This window comes from Opisthocomus hoazin, chromosome 6, assembly GCF_030867145.1.
Source record: "Opisthocomus hoazin isolate bOpiHoa1 chromosome 6, bOpiHoa1.hap1, whole genome shotgun sequence".
Taxonomy (NCBI): Eukaryota; Metazoa; Chordata; class Aves; order Opisthocomiformes; family Opisthocomidae; genus Opisthocomus; species Opisthocomus hoazin.
In genome coordinates this window covers 21777633-21794157 of record NC_134419.1, presented here as the reverse complement: position 1 = coordinate 21794157, position 16525 = coordinate 21777633, and the positions used below count along the sequence as shown (strand labels likewise).

At 42.2% G+C, this 16525-nt stretch overlaps 1 protein-coding gene across 3 annotated transcripts in view; it reads left to right on the top strand.

Moving 5' to 3' along the window:
- PLPPR5 (phospholipid phosphatase related 5) overlaps positions 1–16525 on the top strand; it is a 103232-nt gene that overhangs the window by 63286 nt on the left and 23421 nt on the right. The window contains exon 7 of one of the 3 annotated variants that reach the window (XM_075424998.1): positions 1480–1618. The exons of the other annotated variants lie outside the window; for them this stretch is intronic. Coding sequence (XP_075281113.1) covers positions 1480–1618 — 139 coding nt within the window. The remainder of the gene's footprint in view (positions 1–1479; positions 1619–16525) is intronic. 3 annotated transcript variants of the gene reach the window in all.

Sequence of the window (16525 nt, the reverse complement as noted above, 5' to 3'; positions counted from 1 at the left end):
TCCCAGTGCCAATAGCTTTTCTTAGTGGTGAAGTAAAGCAATGGCTCCTGCATGCAGGGATGGTGGTTTTCAGGCCCAGATTGGTAACTGATGCTGCCGAAAAGGTAATATTTAACCTGCTCTCGAGCACAAACTGGATTTTGACCATCCTGTCAGTTTCCCATGCATTCTGTTTGTCACATGCTATCACAATTCAGTCATGGAAAATGTTTTTCTACTACCATTTCCAAAAGTACCTACTTAAATGTAATTTAGTTAAATGAGGTCCCTACCATTAGTTCTTGAGAACCGTGTTTTGGTCCAGGGCAAACTTATCAAGTTACAAAACCTGGACAAAAACAAATTTTAAATGAAAATGCTATCAGGCATTAACTATGAAAGAACCAGTGGTTCTGCTGTAATAAATTTATCTTTGTGCCTGCAAGTAGTCTTCCAATGGAAAAAAAATTATTTAATTGTGCTTATGACATATCAGGGCATTTCCATCATTCCATTTGCCGAATAATACTCCAATGTTAGAGAAAAATCTGTGTGCTTGCATTTAAGCATGAGAATGTTTCTCTGATGTTCAACAGTTCATTTTAAAATGAAATTTTACAGCCCTCAGCAACATTCATTCACAGACCCTAGCAGGCTTTTATTAAAAATACTTTCTAATTTATTTGTCATAATTTATGCTTCTTTGTCCAAACAATTGAACATTTTATTTAATTTAGAGAAGTCTACAATAATTAAACTATAAAAAAACAAATCATGCAAAAGCTGAGCATCTTCTGTAATGCAATTAATATAATGAAATTCCTTCTGAGATCAGGGGTAGATCCTATATCTATATCTCATTTTTGTCATTTTTCTCAGGTAACAAATTAAACTTTATAAACTTTATTAAAATATTTTAACTACAGAGTTATTCTTGTTATCCTTTTCCAGTTTCTATGTAACCTACCCACTGTGCTGTAATATAATATCAATAATATGTGATATTTTTATTTTATTTCATAATTTGTACTCATTTAAAATAATGGAAGAGCAGTTCTCCAGCACTCATCCATGATTCAGTGTAGTGCTCCAAAGTGTACTTGAAATTCAGTTCTTTTAATATTGTCTGCAGCTATTATAATGGTGCATTGTACATTTGCAGCCTGAGATCACTTGGAAATAAAAACAAGATTTAAAATATTTCTAAGTAGTAAATAAGCAACAAATTATGTTCTTCATGCTCTTTACTGCAGATGCTTTTTCCTTGTACAGGTTATTTCAGAACACCTTAGGGCCTACCTATAGTTTATAGGTAATAATACCCAATTAAACTATATAGTTTTCCTCCACACATCACCTCGCTGAAACAGTCTAGTGGGTGAGGAACAGAACAGAGCATGTGGAGGTTTTGCTTTTGTTGACTCAGTGTCATTAAATTCTCTCTGGTACCAAATTGCTGCCAGCTGAATAATACTTTTTTTTTTTCCTTTTCCCTTTCAGGAATTAGAAAACAGAATTCACTTTTTAAGGGAGCTGGGAGTAGAAAGAACCTTATGTGCAAGAAATGAGATGGGGAAATTGTCCTTACTCAAACATGTACCTTGCACACTTCCTACAGCTATTTCCAACATATTATTGAGTATGTATTTTAATGGCTATTGCTTACGCTTGTGAGTACTGTGTACTGTTCATAACCACTACTGACTATGTCTGCAGTGCATCCTTTGTCCCCATGGATGTTAGAACAGGCTTATCTCTTTTTCTGTGAAGGTCATTTTGGGCTTCTGACAGCTTATTTTTCCACCTGGCGATTTCTGTCTGCCTCCCGTTCCCTCCTGCTGGGTTTGGAAGCACCTGTGGGCCATGATTCGAGCTGTCACCCATCCGGCTGTCCCCTTGCCCTGCCACAGCAGTGCAAGGAGTGCCATTCAAAGGACACCCTCCAACTGCTACTCGGGGCCCGGAGCAGTCCTGGTGCCGACACTGCTGAAGGAGGAGCTGTTGTTTCAGCAGGAATTGTGGCCCCCACAGTGTTCATTAGACATTTTATTGGGAAGATCTGAAATATTGTGTTGCAGAAGTCACATTCTGTTGGGAAGAAGGATGGTTCAAAAAAAGTTACTGATGGAATTGCAAGTTGAGGTTCATCCTCATTTGTTTGAGAGAAACAAATAGTATGTTTTGGGTAGAAAAAATTTTGCAAAATAGTCATTTTCTTCCAAAGGACAGCCTTCTACAAGCAGCTGCAAGCAGCCTCACAGTTGCAGGCCCTGGTTCTCGTGTGGGTCTTAAACTACCCTAACATCAGCTGGGAAGACCATACAGGCAGGCACATGCAGTCCTGGAGGTTCCTACAGAGCATCGATGATAACTTTCTGGTGCAAGTGGTGGAGGAACCAACAAGGAAAGGCGCTCTGCTGGACCTTGCACTAACAAACAAAGACGGACTGGCTGAGTATGTGAAGGCTGGAGGTAGCCTCAGCTGCAGCAACCATGAAATGGTGGAGTTCAGGATCCTGCGTGGAGGAAGCAGGGCGATAAGTAGGATCAAAACCTTGGACTTCAGGAGAGCTAACTTTGGCCTCTTCAAGGAGCTACTTAGAGGAATCCCATGAGCCAGGGCTCTAGAAGGCAGCAGGCATCCAAGAGAGCTGCTTACTGTTTAAACATCACTTCCTTCATGCTCAGGATTGGTGCATCCCCCTGAGAAAGAAATCTAGAAAAGGAGGCAGGAGACCCACATGGATGAGCAAGGAGCTTCTAGCGGAGCTCAGGTGGAACAGAAAGGTCCATGGAATGTGGAAAGAGGGGACAGGCCACTTGGGAGGAGTACAGGAATGTTGTCAAAGCATGCAGGGATGGAACAAGGAAGGCTAAGGTCCACCTGGAATTGAATCTGGCAAGGGATGTCAAGGACAACAAGAAAAGCTTCTTCAAGTACACCAGCAGCAAACAGAAGACTAGGGATAATGTGGGGCCGCTGCTGAACGAGGTGGGTGTCCTGGTGACAGAGGATGCAGAGAAGGCAGAGCTACTGAATGCCTTCTTTGCTTCAGTCTTCAGTGCCAAGGCAGGCCCTGAGGAATCCCAGGCCCTAGAGGTAAGAGAGGAAGCCTACAGAGAGGATGACTTTCCCTTGGTCGAGGAGGACTGTGTGAGGGATCGCTTAAGCAATCTGGACGCCCACAAATCCATGGGCACCGATTGAATGCACCCACGAGTGCTGAGGGAGCTGGCGGATGTCATTGCTGAGCCACTCTCCATCATCTTTGAGAGGTCCTGGAGGACAGGAGAGGTGCCCGAGGACTGGAGAAAAGCCAGTGTCACTCCAATCTTCAAAAACGGCAGGAAGGAGGATCCAGGGAACTACAGGCCGGTCAGCCTCACCTCCATCCCAGGAAAGATGATGGAGCATCTCATTCTAGAGGTCATCATCAAGCAAGTGGAGGAAAAGAAGGTTATCAGGAGTAGTCAGCATGGATTCCCCAAGGGGAAATCATGCCTGACCAATCTGATAGCTTTATATGATGGCATGACTGGCTGGGTAGATGAGGGGAGAGCAGTGGATGTTGTCTACCTCGACATCAGCAAGGCTTTTGACACTGTCTCCCATAACATCCTCCTAGGGAAGCTCAGGAAGTGTGGGCTGGATGAGTGATCGGTGAGGTGGATTGAGAACTGGCTGAATGGCAGAACTCAGAGGGTTGTCGTCAGCGGCACTGAGTCTAGTTGGAGGCCTATAACTAGTGGTGTCCCCCAGCGGTCTGTAGTTGGCCCAGTCTTATTCAACTTCTTCATCAATGACCTGGATGAAGAGTTAGAGTGTACCCTCAGCAAGTTTGCTGATGACGCAAAACTGGGAGGTGTGGTGAATACACCAGAAGGCTGTGCTGCCATTCAGCGTGACCTGGACAGGCTGGAAAGTTGGGCAGAGAGGAACCTGATGAAGTTCAACAAGGGCAAGTGCAGGGTCCCGCACCTGGGGAGGAATAACCCCATGCACCAGCACAGGCTTGGGTCTGACCTGCTGGAGAGCAGCTCTGCGGAGAGGAACCTGGGTGTCCTGGTGGATGACAGGTTGACTATGAGCCAGCAGTGTGCCCTGGCTGCCAAGAAGGCCAATGAGATCCTGGAGAGCATTAAGAAGAGCATGGCCAGCAGGTCGAGGGAGGTTCTCCTCCCCCTCAGCCCTAGTGAGGCCCCATCCGGAGTGCTGTGTCCAGTTCTGGGCTCCCCACTTCAAAAAAGATGAGGAGCTACTGGAGAGAGTGCAGTGGAGGGCTACAAAGATGATGAGGGGACTGGAGCATCTGTCCTATGAGGAAAGGCTGAGGGAGCTGGGATTGTTCAGCCTGAAGAAGAGAAGGCTGAGAGGGGACCTTATAAATGCTTATAAATATCTGAAGGGTGGGTGTCAGGAGGATGGGGCCAAACACTTTTCGGTGGTGCCCAGTGACAGGACAAGGGGCAACGGGCACAAACTGAAGCATAGGAAGTTCCATCTGAAGATGAGGAAGAACTTCTTCACTTTGAGGTTGATGGAGCACTGGAAGAGGCTGCCCAGGGAGGTTGTGGAGTCTCCCTCTGTGGAGAAATTCAAGACCCGCCTGGACAAGGTCCTATGCAGCCTGCTGTAGGAGACCCTGCTTCGGCAGGGGGGTTGGACTAGATGACGCACAGAGGTCCCTTCTAACCCCTACCATTCTGTGATTCTGTGATTCTGTGAATCTAGTTTGGTGTGGCAACAAGTAAAAGAGGCCATGGTGAAAGTGAGCCAGTGAGGAATGGAGAAGTTCCAGCTCCTCGGGACCTGTTACCATGTACACAAAGGATTTGTTCTGTGAGACAAGCTTAAAGGTGATGACTTTTAAAATTAATTCCTGGCGTATATTACCATAGGGTTTTGCTGAAGGTAAGAGCTTAGCAAGATTCAGAAAAAATGAAATAGATGTATAGATGATGGAAATGTTCCTGATTGTTGTAGATAAGAGTTCAGGCTATATAATTAAACTCTTGGGCTAAGGAAGCAATCTTAGTCCTGAAGTCCTGAATATTTCTTCTATAGGATTGTTATTTCATATTTGCTGTCACCCAACTTCGTGTGAAAAATCCAGTGCTGATACCCATCAGAGACCGCATACTGGGCTAAATGGATCTCGGGTCAAGTCTAGACTCACAGATCCTCTCTCGGCTTTTTGTATCTGTGAATTGGCTACAAATGCCTTAATAAAAGTGTTCAGTATTTACATTTTGAACTGTTCAGATCAGAAGTGATCAAATTGGTAATGTGGCATTGTTTCCACTTTCTGCCTGGCTAAATACACAAACACCTGATAAAGACAGACCACTGGTTTGGGTTGTTTTGTTGAAGTGGTTTTGGATAGCAATAAAATACAAGGTGAAATCTCATTGTGACGGGGCAATAATGTTGCAGGCTTGACAAACATGATTTGTGTAGCTAGCAAATAGTATGTAGATCATGAACAGCTAAGGAAAATACCATAAATCATAGCAGGGTGTAATGTAGGAATGGACGCTGGAGTCATTCCCATGGTGTTTCAGTACCCTTCGCCTTGACTTCTATGACTGTTAAAGTGGACAAGATACAGTTGCTCTACATGTAGCAACAAGTCATGTAAATGCCCCCCTTGATTTCTGTTTAAGAAATAATTTAAGTATTTATTGGCATACCAGAAAGATGGGATGCCATCCAGAGGGACCTGGACAAGCTCGAGAAGTGGGCCCGTATGAACCTCATGAGGTTCATTCAACAAGGCCATGTGCAAGGTCCTGCACATGGGTTGGGACAACCCGTGGTATCAGCACAGGCTGGGGGATGAAGGAATTGAGAGCAGCCCTGCTGAGAAGGACTTCGGGGTACTGGTGGATGAAAAGCTGGACATGAGCCACCAATATGCACTCGCAGCCCAGAAGGCCAACTGTATCCTGGGCTGCATAAAGAGAAGCGTGGCCAGCAGGTCGAGGGAGGCGATTCTGCCCCTCTACTCCGCTCTGGTGGGACTTCAGCTGGAGTCCTCTGTCCAGCTCTGGAGCCCTCAGAACAGGAAAGATATGGACCTTTTAGAACCGGTCCAGAGAAGGGCCACAAAGATGACCCAAGGGCTGGAGCACCTCTCCTGGGAGGAAAGGCAGAGAGTGTTGGGGTTGTTCAGCCTGGAGAAGAGAAGGCTGCGGGAAGACCTTATTGGATCCTTTCAGTACCCAAAGGGGGCCTATAGGAAAGGTGGGGACAATCTTTTTAGCAACGCCCGTTGTGACAGGACAAGGAATAATGGCTTTAAACTAGGGGAGGGTAGATTTAGACCGGATGTAAGGAAGAAATTTTTTACAATGAGGGTGGTGAAACACTGGCACAGGTTACCCAGAGAGGTGGTAGATGCCCCATCCCTGGAAACATTCAAGGCCGGGTTGGACAAGACTCTGAGCAGCCTGGTCTAGTTGAAGATGTCCCTGCTCATTGCAGGGGGGTTGGGCTAGATGACATCTAAAGATCCCTTCCAACCCAAAGAATTCCATGATTCTATTATTCTATTCATTTAATAAGTAATAACAGGAAAATATTCATTTAAATATGACAGGTCAGGAACAAACCTGTAAAGAAGTCTGATGTGGGTATTGTCTGATCTTTCTATAGTATCACATTCAACATGAGTTTGATCAAAGTTTGAGTCCTTTGCAAATATTGTAAAACCTGTCTTGATCTATGTCCACTGGGATAATCACATGTGAGAGTGGGATGCAGGCTTGACATGGACTTCTTTGAATTACTTTGAACTTTTTTTTTTTATTTAGCCTTGCTACTTCTTAAGATTTGTTTTCTTTGCCACACAGAATTCCTTCCAGTATTAATAAATAGAGCAAACTTTTCCTTTTTTTTTCAATAGAAGTGTGAACAGTATTGAATATTAAAGAAATTACAATACAGTGAAAAGACATTTGTTGCAGTGCTAAACACAAAGAGACAATAAATGATTCTATAGATTGCAAGAACATGAATCACTAAAGAGAAATGTATCAAGACTGTGGTGCAGTTAGTGAAAGTGTGATTTCAGGGCTAGAGGTGTTTAGCAGTTGCTAGAAATCAGCTATAATCTTAATATGTTTTGCAGTGGCTTAGTTGAAGATGTATATCATTTACACTTGCTCCAAAAGGAAGACGTGTACTGTGAAAAGAGACTAGATCAATTTTTATATTGATCTGCAGTTTACTCAGGGTTTTGACTGCATCAGGGTCTGATGTTTTTCCAATAATTTGTAAATGAAAAGTAATAAACTGTAGTAAATCTGATTAACCTCAAATTTAGTTTTGAAGGACTAGTGGTATTTCAATAAAATAAATACATTGTTATCCCTTCCACTGAGGTTTTTCATTTGGAAAGACACAGCTATCTGAATACACTATGTGTGCACTGAGCAGATCTGACTCTGTAATATTTTAGGCTTATCGTATAACAAATAGTTTGCCACAAGACCCAAGAGGATGTTGTCTTGGGGCAAACTATTGAATTCCTGTGGGTTATAATTTTGATGTGGTTAATTACATGTACAGTTGTAAGCTTAAGGAATTCTGTTCCTTTCGGCTAAGATCCATCAATGCATGAAATTGTACAAAACGCCCTGTATTTTCATACATGAGATTTCCTTAGTTACTTACTGCATTTCAAAAAACCTTCCTCACTTGTATTTCCTCTTGTAATTGTCTTTGCTACAGGAAAAGTAGTGTGTTCAAAGGCAGTCATTTATTTTTTATAACATCAGAGCTGTAATATTTTTGATTCCTTGTGATCAGATCTGTTTCTCTTAGGTTTTCGACGAAGTACATTCCCATAACAAATGCCACAGGCTGCAAAATCCTTGATGTTAAGATGTTGCTGTGGTTAAGAGATAGGCAGCCAGCAAATTAGAAATGGTGATCCTCTGATGCTGAGCCAGAACTGTGATTAGTTGCTAGCAATAAATATAAAAATCATATAAAAATATCTTCGTCACTCATAGATAAATACTATGTCATGCCTGTCTCTTTTGCAGTGATCCCTCCTGTCCTGTGCAAAAATGACCAGCAGCCAAAATGTGGCACAGTAGCAGCAAGCAGTAGAGTGGTCCATGAAATATTACGTCAAGTATTTAAGGATGAAGGATATAAAGTAATGCATATATCAAGTGCCTTGCATAGACAGCCGTAGCTGCAGCTTACTTGGGCCAATCTGGTTAATATTAATTCTTCTCACAGCATATACTGTCTCATAATGGATCATCTAGTCTATGTGGCTTCTTCAAAGCCCCATTCAGCTGTGGAACCTCTCTCAATGGGGTGCACAGGCCAGTATCAGCATATTTTTCAGATGCTTTTGCAAGTGATCTCATTGCTACCAGACCCACAGGTGGTGCCTGGGGGCATGTCAGGTGGGAGCTGCAGCACCAGGCTTCCCCTAACACTGCCCAGGCTGGAGAACAAGGTGTTCCCACATGGAAAGCTGAGGCAGTTCCATAGGAAGAGGTGTTAAGGTGCCAAACTAGCAGCCACCATCCACCCCCAGCCCTCTGGGGAACACCCCTGGATCTTGGGCAGGGCTGCACCAAATGCAGGGAACCTTACAGAGCCTTGCAAGCTCAGTCACACCTGAGCAGCCACACAGGTAGAAGATCACCAGGGTGTGAGGGCCATAATGCTGGGCCAAGATGTTTATGTGGACTATTACCCTCTTCTGAATTAGAGCACTGAAGTATGGAAAGCTGTGGCCTGGAGTACTGTGGCAATCAGTGGCTGTGCTGGCGAGGAGGGTTGGTAGGCCGTGTAAACTCTGATGCCATAATAATCCCTGTAAGTATAAACGAGCTGTTGATCACAGCAATTATATAAACATTGATTAATTATTTTCTTAGTGTTTTACAGCTATTTTTTATATTGTATAACTCAGTTATACAATATACAATACTATACAATATACTGTAAAGTGATGATAATATGAACAAATCAGTAGTATTCTGAACAAAACCGAATTTCATAAGGGATCTATTTTACAGTTTAATTTTACCCCTTAACTGCTTGATTTACTTTCTAGTTAGTAGGAAATCCATCACGAACTCGAAGAGCAAGTACTGTAAATTTTGAGACAAGAGGAAAAAAAAAGAAAGGAAACCACATCATCCACATAAATAATGAAGCTGAACCCCTGATTTAAATTCAAAGCTCAATTCAGTCTTAACTATAGAGCTGCAGCTGGCACCTCGTAATATAAACCCTTATATGGCCTGTTGAATTTATCCTCAGTGCCCACAAATGAAGTTATAAACTTTCTCTAGAGCTTCACTTCTGCTTCAGAGTATGCCCATGGTTTTCGATCTTCTGCAGACTTCACAATAGCCCTGTGTTTCCCTGGCTGCACGGAAAGTTCGACAACAAACCTGCAAACATGCCGTGTATTTAGCTCTCTGCAGCTGTGCAAACAGCACAATGCAGTTTCAATATTCTGCTTTAAACATGCACATGAATAATTGAACTTCAAAGCAACAGCTCTGCTAATTCTTTTATGAAGATGCAAATTACTAGTGTGACTTCTCACCAGATTGGGAGCTTAATGGAACAATCAGTCTGATCTAAATCCGCCCTGAGGCATGAGCACAGTTGGGGGTATTTCTGCGAGTCCAATCCATACTTTACTCACTTTCAGGGCGCAAAACTAATAGTAGCCTGGAGTTAGCTAAATTTTCATGTTCAAATCCCAGTACTCGATTTATGTCCCCTTACAATCTACATTATTTCAGGAACAAGGGCCCCGATCTGGTATTATTTGCAGGGATCAAGCATGAAGATATAAGTTTAACCAGGGGAAAAAATTCAATGTCTTTTCAAAGATGTAGTAGGGAGAGATGGAATATTTCTTAAATTCACTGTGTGAGCAAAACCAGTGTCACTTCTGAGCAAAACCATGCTTAACAATTGTTAAAATATGTGGCATATTTGGCTCCAGTATACATATTTCCTGGTATATTTTTTTTAATGAACCTTAACTTGATAAATCCTTGATGTCTTCTGCTCTGACCATTACCATTGTACAGCCAGGTTTTAAATGAAACACTGAAAAATGCATTAGGTGGCTCAAGGGCAGCCAAAGCAATTTACCATCTTGCTTTCCAGATCACAGAAACAGATATAAAAGTTTAACTTCTAGCTGTTGGGAAACCCAACTAATTGATTCGATATAGAAAACTAAGGCCCAAGAGGAATAAATGGCTTTGGTTGTGCGTTCAGACTTTTGCCTATTTCCACACATGCCCCTAAAATGAGCTGAAATAACAATTATTTTTAAAGAAAGAAAGATATTGTGAACACTTGAAAATAAGTGCAAATTTCAACTTTGAAATGCAATTTCAATTTCCGTGGAAGGCCACATAAAAACTTCTGGCCTGTATTTCCAAGTAGCTGGTAACTTTTGATACAAGTAGAGAATCTTTTTTTCAGTAAGTGCTAAGGATCTGTGGCCTGAAATTTTGCACCTTTTAAGGTCTCTCCATCTGAAACACATGTCTAGCTTCAGTCCTAAACATGGCTGGGTTTTTTACATGTTTTGATGTCAGCTTCTCAAAGGGAATACAAACAGGATGGCAAAGGGTGAAGCATGGAATAAGAATTATTTTTCATGGGGTGGACATAGCAACAGAGGTACTCCTGGCAGCTCCTTAGTTCATACCTCACTTGCACTAATGCTGGGGCAGTAACATCTTGCCCTGTATAATACCACTGTCCCCCTGGAAGGCCAGTCAGATTTTACTAAGGAAAAGAAACCTCTCCTCCAGGTGCTGCACCAGTTCGGTGCATTGGAGCCAGAGTGCCACTGAGCTGGCACAGGAAGCTGGGAGTGGACATGGAGCATGTAGCATTTACTTACTTATTATCTCTTTTTTTTCTCTGCTCCACTCTACTGTTTGATCAGACACTCTCTACATTTTTTTATTCTACCTCTTTGTGCTTCACTTCCCAATCTTTTTTTCTCTACTGAGTTATTTCCTCGGGGTCTTTTTTTTCTGTTCATTTTTCCACAGCATTTTTGAAGCAGAAAATGCATCAAAGATGCTTCAAGTTTGAGATGAACTTTAAAACCCACAGTCTTTGAGGGACTTCAGGGCTGGGGTGGATTCAGTTCCCTCCTTGGTGAGGAGGACAGGGTGGGCCTGGTGTGTCCGGCTGATCAGGCAGCCCTGGCAGGCGGGGCAGGTACCATCCCCAGCAAGGACCAGAACAGAATAGGAGCAGTCTGGTGAGAGCTGCTTACCCAAGGGAAAAATGCACCACAACCTGCCACCTAACTGCTGCCACGATTGCTCTGCCTCATTGATGGAAACACAAGTACTTGAAAGATAATCTGAAATTTTCCAAAGCCTCAATATTTTGTATGCAAGAGAAGTGCTGTGAGTGATAGAAAAAGCAGAGATGCTCTTGTAGCGTCTTACTAGCAAGCAGCAGGGAGGTGAGTGATGGTAACCTTCTGAAGCTGTGTGGAAACAATGATGCAGCTTCCCAACTAAGGCAGTACCACAAAAAGCAATTGTGTGATCTAGGGAGATGCAATCTGGGAGGTGGCAATTCCCTCTGCTCGCCCTGGGAGCTGGTGCAGGGGCAGGAGCACGGGTGAGTGTCCTACTACAAACACATGTGCTCACGCCCGTTTCCAGGACTTTACCGTGCCACCAAATGATCTTAATAGAAAGTAAATGCTAAAAGCCAGTGGAACTATGTGCAAGCACCCTTGAAAGACGTGGCCTGCTGGCACTTCTTTAAATCTGGCATTTAAAATTGCTCAGACAGATGGAACAGAAGTATGCAATAAAATGTGACATTTTATTTTGTCATCTATATATGTTAAGTGAATTCTTCTGATCATTCCCACTGTCAGTAGCACTGAGTGCAATCAGATTCTGACAATTTGCAGTTTATAAAAAATAGCTCCAGGGGTCAGACAGAAAAAGAATAAGCAATAATTAATTACAAGATACACATTCATCCACAGAATCTGGCTATGGTGGGTGACAGCTCAGCCTAACAGAAAAAATGACATGATTCCAAAAAGTCACAGCTTCTATAGTCAATCATTTACAGACTACTTCTCAGTACCAATTGTCTACTTCATGGTCTTCCTTATATATATTTCTATGTATCAAGGTTTTATTAGAAATTCAGAAAGAAAGAATATATTTGGTTTCCTCACTGTCTTCCAAGTAAGTCCCACTTGTTTGCTTTGGTATGTAACGGAGCACCTTCTCTCTGTTCTTTTCAAAGCACAGCTCCATTTGATATCTGCTCGCTCTCTCTCTCCCTCGGTGTTTCACTCCCTGCTGCCCTGGACACACTCCCAGAGCCTCTGCAGAGCACACGTACATCTGGCAGCTCTCACAGACTGCAGCAGATAGCCGCACTGATTTAATTTCCAATTTTTATTCAAGAGAAGCGAGAAGCTAACACTGAGGGTCAGCATGCCCTGCTTAGCATTGCTAACCAAGGGAAGAGGTGAAAAACCGGCATAAGCACAGAGCGAGCCCTTACACTTTCAAAGATTGCCCCCCCCCCCCCCCCCCCCTCCCCCCTTTTCCAATTTGGTCAGGGAATTCAGCAGCAATTATATCACGTAATGTTCATTTAGTGCCAATTTAAGCAGTATATGATTTAACTTTTAATTAGCAATTAAATGAAAAACACCCTCTTCACTGCAAGACAAATGTCATTGAGAACTAACTCTGTAACTGACAGTATTTTGCAAACAGCTTTACTGCATTTTATAGGTGTCACTTTTCTGGGGCCTAGCCCTGAAGTTGTGATGACTACTTGCTCCTACTATGAACATGAATAGTTTGCATTCCTAGCAGAGGTAAATATTAATTCCACTGTAGCAGTAAGTAGAATTCCCAACTTCAGAGCAGAAACTGCTGTGTTAGGTGCTTCATCAACAAAACTGAAACACATCCCAGCCTTGAAAGCTGGCAATCTAAGGAATTGCAGTATTTACATAACTGCTTACACAAATGCCTGGAAAAAATAACCATGCTACTACTGAAATTTGTTGTAAATATTTATGGCACCAGTTTTCTCCCTGAAGAAGCCAAATAGAAGCCAAATTAGCCGAGAAAGTACTGCCACCTGTTAATAAAGCGAAGAAATGAGCTGGAAGCTGGGGATACAAGGGATGGGTTTGTCCAAGGATCTTCCCTTGAGGATCTCATTAACAGAGGGATTTATAGTCTGGGATGCTCACGTGGAAATGGCTGTTCTCCCTACGAGAGCAGACAGTGACTGCAAACCCAGCTGCTTGCAGGTGGGGAACAGGGCACAAGACCTGCTGGTCCCACCAGATTTCAGACTCCTGTAAGCCCAGCCACTCACACCCTACAACGTGGCCTCTCTCGCCCATGCAAACACAGTACCCATACACTGTCTGCCACTGGTGGCTGAAAAATTTGTGGCTGAATACAAGTGAAGCCTCGTGTTTGCATCCCTCCACTCCAGGATCGATGCCGACATCTTGCTTCTGCCAGCACTGATGCTGCAAGGGAAACTCCGTGGCACTGTTGTTGCTCTTAGCATCAGTGTTCTCTCTTTCAGGCTTCCTGAAGGCTGGCTATGTAAATCTTATGTACATTTCACTTTTAAGGACCTTGTCACTTGGGGTGTCCTATGGTGTTTGATGGTGCTGAGGAGCATAGGGAGTGACTGAATGAAGACAGCACGGGCAGCCCATCGGCCACTTGAACAAGCAGTGAGCTCCCTGTAGCTAGCACTCTCACTGCTGAATGAGTTTGTTTTGACCACTGACTCTCATGTCCTTTCTTTCCAAGTAGTCTAAACATATGCACTTATTTGGTGGGTATTTTCTTGCTATATCAGAACTTCTGAGTGAGCATAGAGGAGTATTTTCAGGAAGTCAGTTTCAAGTGGAGACGTTTTCAGCAGGTGCACCAAACACTGGCTCAGAAGAGCTTTCATTAGGGGACAGCTGGATGCAAGTGTCAAATCATTGCCACTTGGGTTTTTGGCTGCACCTCTGAACAATACACAGACCAAGAATTATTTGCAAAAATTATTCAGCAACATATTTCAGATAATGAATATTTCAAGAAAATCATTATGGGCCATACTTGAATAGGAAAAGAGGCAAACTAGATGATAAATTATTCATGCAGCTTTAACACTAATGTAATAAATATTACATGGTGTTGGAGGGAAATGAAGGATTTTGAAATGAAGAAAGAAATTAACTATGAAGGAAAAGCACCTGAAAATTGAAGAAGGTGAATACACAGATTTGATATATGTGAATAACAATGAAGAGACTAAAGGGAGAAAATAAAAAGGATGACAACTACAAATCACTTTGAGAGACAAAATACTCTTTCTCTTTTGTTTTTTCTCTACAGAGAATATACAAACCTCTCAAAATTCCTTCAGGTCTCTTCAAAAACAAAACAAAGAAAACAAAGGACCCCCTAGAGTTAGCCAGGTGAGAACATACCTAGATCTGGCTAAAGGGAATTACATCAGAAGTACTGATTTAGAAAAGGGCCGTAACATTTGGAGAAAGATACTATTTTGAGTATCAAACAATGTGTTGGTTTTATTTTGCAAAGTGACTTTTCTCACCAGCTTGATATTGAATTAGGACAATAGGATTGTATATTTTTTAAGGACAGAATCCATAAGCCTTCTGTGGTGTTTTGAGTAGGCACATTCAGCAGCATTAGCTGCCATGCTATTAAGCACGCCCGAGTGGTCAGTCAAATCTGCGCTGACATGCCACATCAAGTAACAACGCCATCAATTCCTTTTTTGCTGTTTTGCTCAGGTGTAGTGTGTACAGATTCTCACTAGTCTTATCAGATGACTCTTCATTTTAACATTTGAAAAATTACTACTTTTTTTAATCTCATTTTTGTGTGAGAGAGGGAGTTAACTTTTTTTTTCCCTTCTAAATTCCTTCTTATTTACCTTCCTTTTCAACAGTAAGTAGAAAATGGGAGAGAAGAGAGGAAACAAATTAAAAAACCCCAATGTATTCCAAACAGATTATGAAAAACTAATTTTTCTAAAAGTGGCAAAGGAGACACATTACACATTTTTTTCCCCCATTGACAATGGACTTGGGCTTCTTTTAACCTCAGGAACAACATATTAAAATGAAATGTCTTACATTCATCATTTCTGTAGATGTCTCATTTACAAAAACTGTCATGGGCATGGCAGTCTCCTCCTCATTGGACATTTACCAGCGTTGGCATATCAATCCATCTTTTGCACATCTGCTCAGAAAATGTAATTAGTTATACCCATATGCTGCAGAAGTACATGATAAAACTTTAGAAACAGAAAAGGCCAAGACACTTGACAGCCTTTCTATTTCCTATTATGCATATTTTGTCAAAGACTTAGAAAAGCAAGCAGGTTTTCTTGCCCTCTGCCACAGGATGGGGATATCACTGTGTCCTAAGCCACTTGAAGAGATTAGGCAAAAGCAATTTATAGTTTATTCTAATGCTTTTGGTTCTGTTGACTTGAGAAAAAATATTTATACTGCCAAAAGACCTAAGATTCCCCAAACAGACATACCTTCTTTCCCCTACTTATGAACTTGTCCTTGCAAAGAAATGATAAATAACAAAAACTCCAAGCTTGTTGATCAGCTTTTTGACAGCCGTGTCCAGTTTTGCTGGCAAGTGGCAAAGGAGAGAGGGACTACAGTCCAAAACCGAGCTATGCCTCAGCAATCAAAAATTGGTTCAATGGCATCTTCGTGCCACTTTGGCTCGTGGGTAGAGCTGTTCCACATTCACCAACGTTCAGCCCCTGTGTTTAGGTGCATGTCTCTGCAAAAGGGCCAAGCAGAGGGCTGGTGTAACTCCATTGGACTTTACTCAGCCACAGGATCCTTTAAAATTTGCTTTTTTCACCAAGCAACATTAATTACCTTGCATTCATATTAGGCCCTTCATTCTTATGATGCCATAGTTCAAGGTTATAGGTACTGGAATAGAGCTATGATAACTGTGATTTATCCATTAATCCCAGCTTCTTCAAAGTTAATCCCAAAGGATGCAGTATGCTCCAGATACACTATAGTTCCATCTCCATTGGTGTTTGCAGCTATTCTCAAAATCAAGTAATGAAACATTAGTTCAGTTTTTTCCTGGATGGTACATTATCAACCTCAGCGGCGTGTTTAAAACCCAGTATTACAATTCAGTTCGTAAGAGATTTGAGCTTTCAACAGGACCTCACCACCAAGGTGTGGAGCAGAAGCCACTGGGCACTTTTTAAATTATATGGTACAAAATAATTTCTGAAAATGCTGAATTCTGTCAACTCTGTTTTCTTGTTTTCTTACTGAGATCCAAAACAATGTGTCACTGTTCACCATCTGAACTAATTCATGGCGATTCAGCATTACAGAAACACCATTTTACGTTCATCTCTGACATACCAGCTTTAGCTGTTGTGTTTAATGGCTGTACATTTTTCTTAAAAAACAAAACAAAACCAACT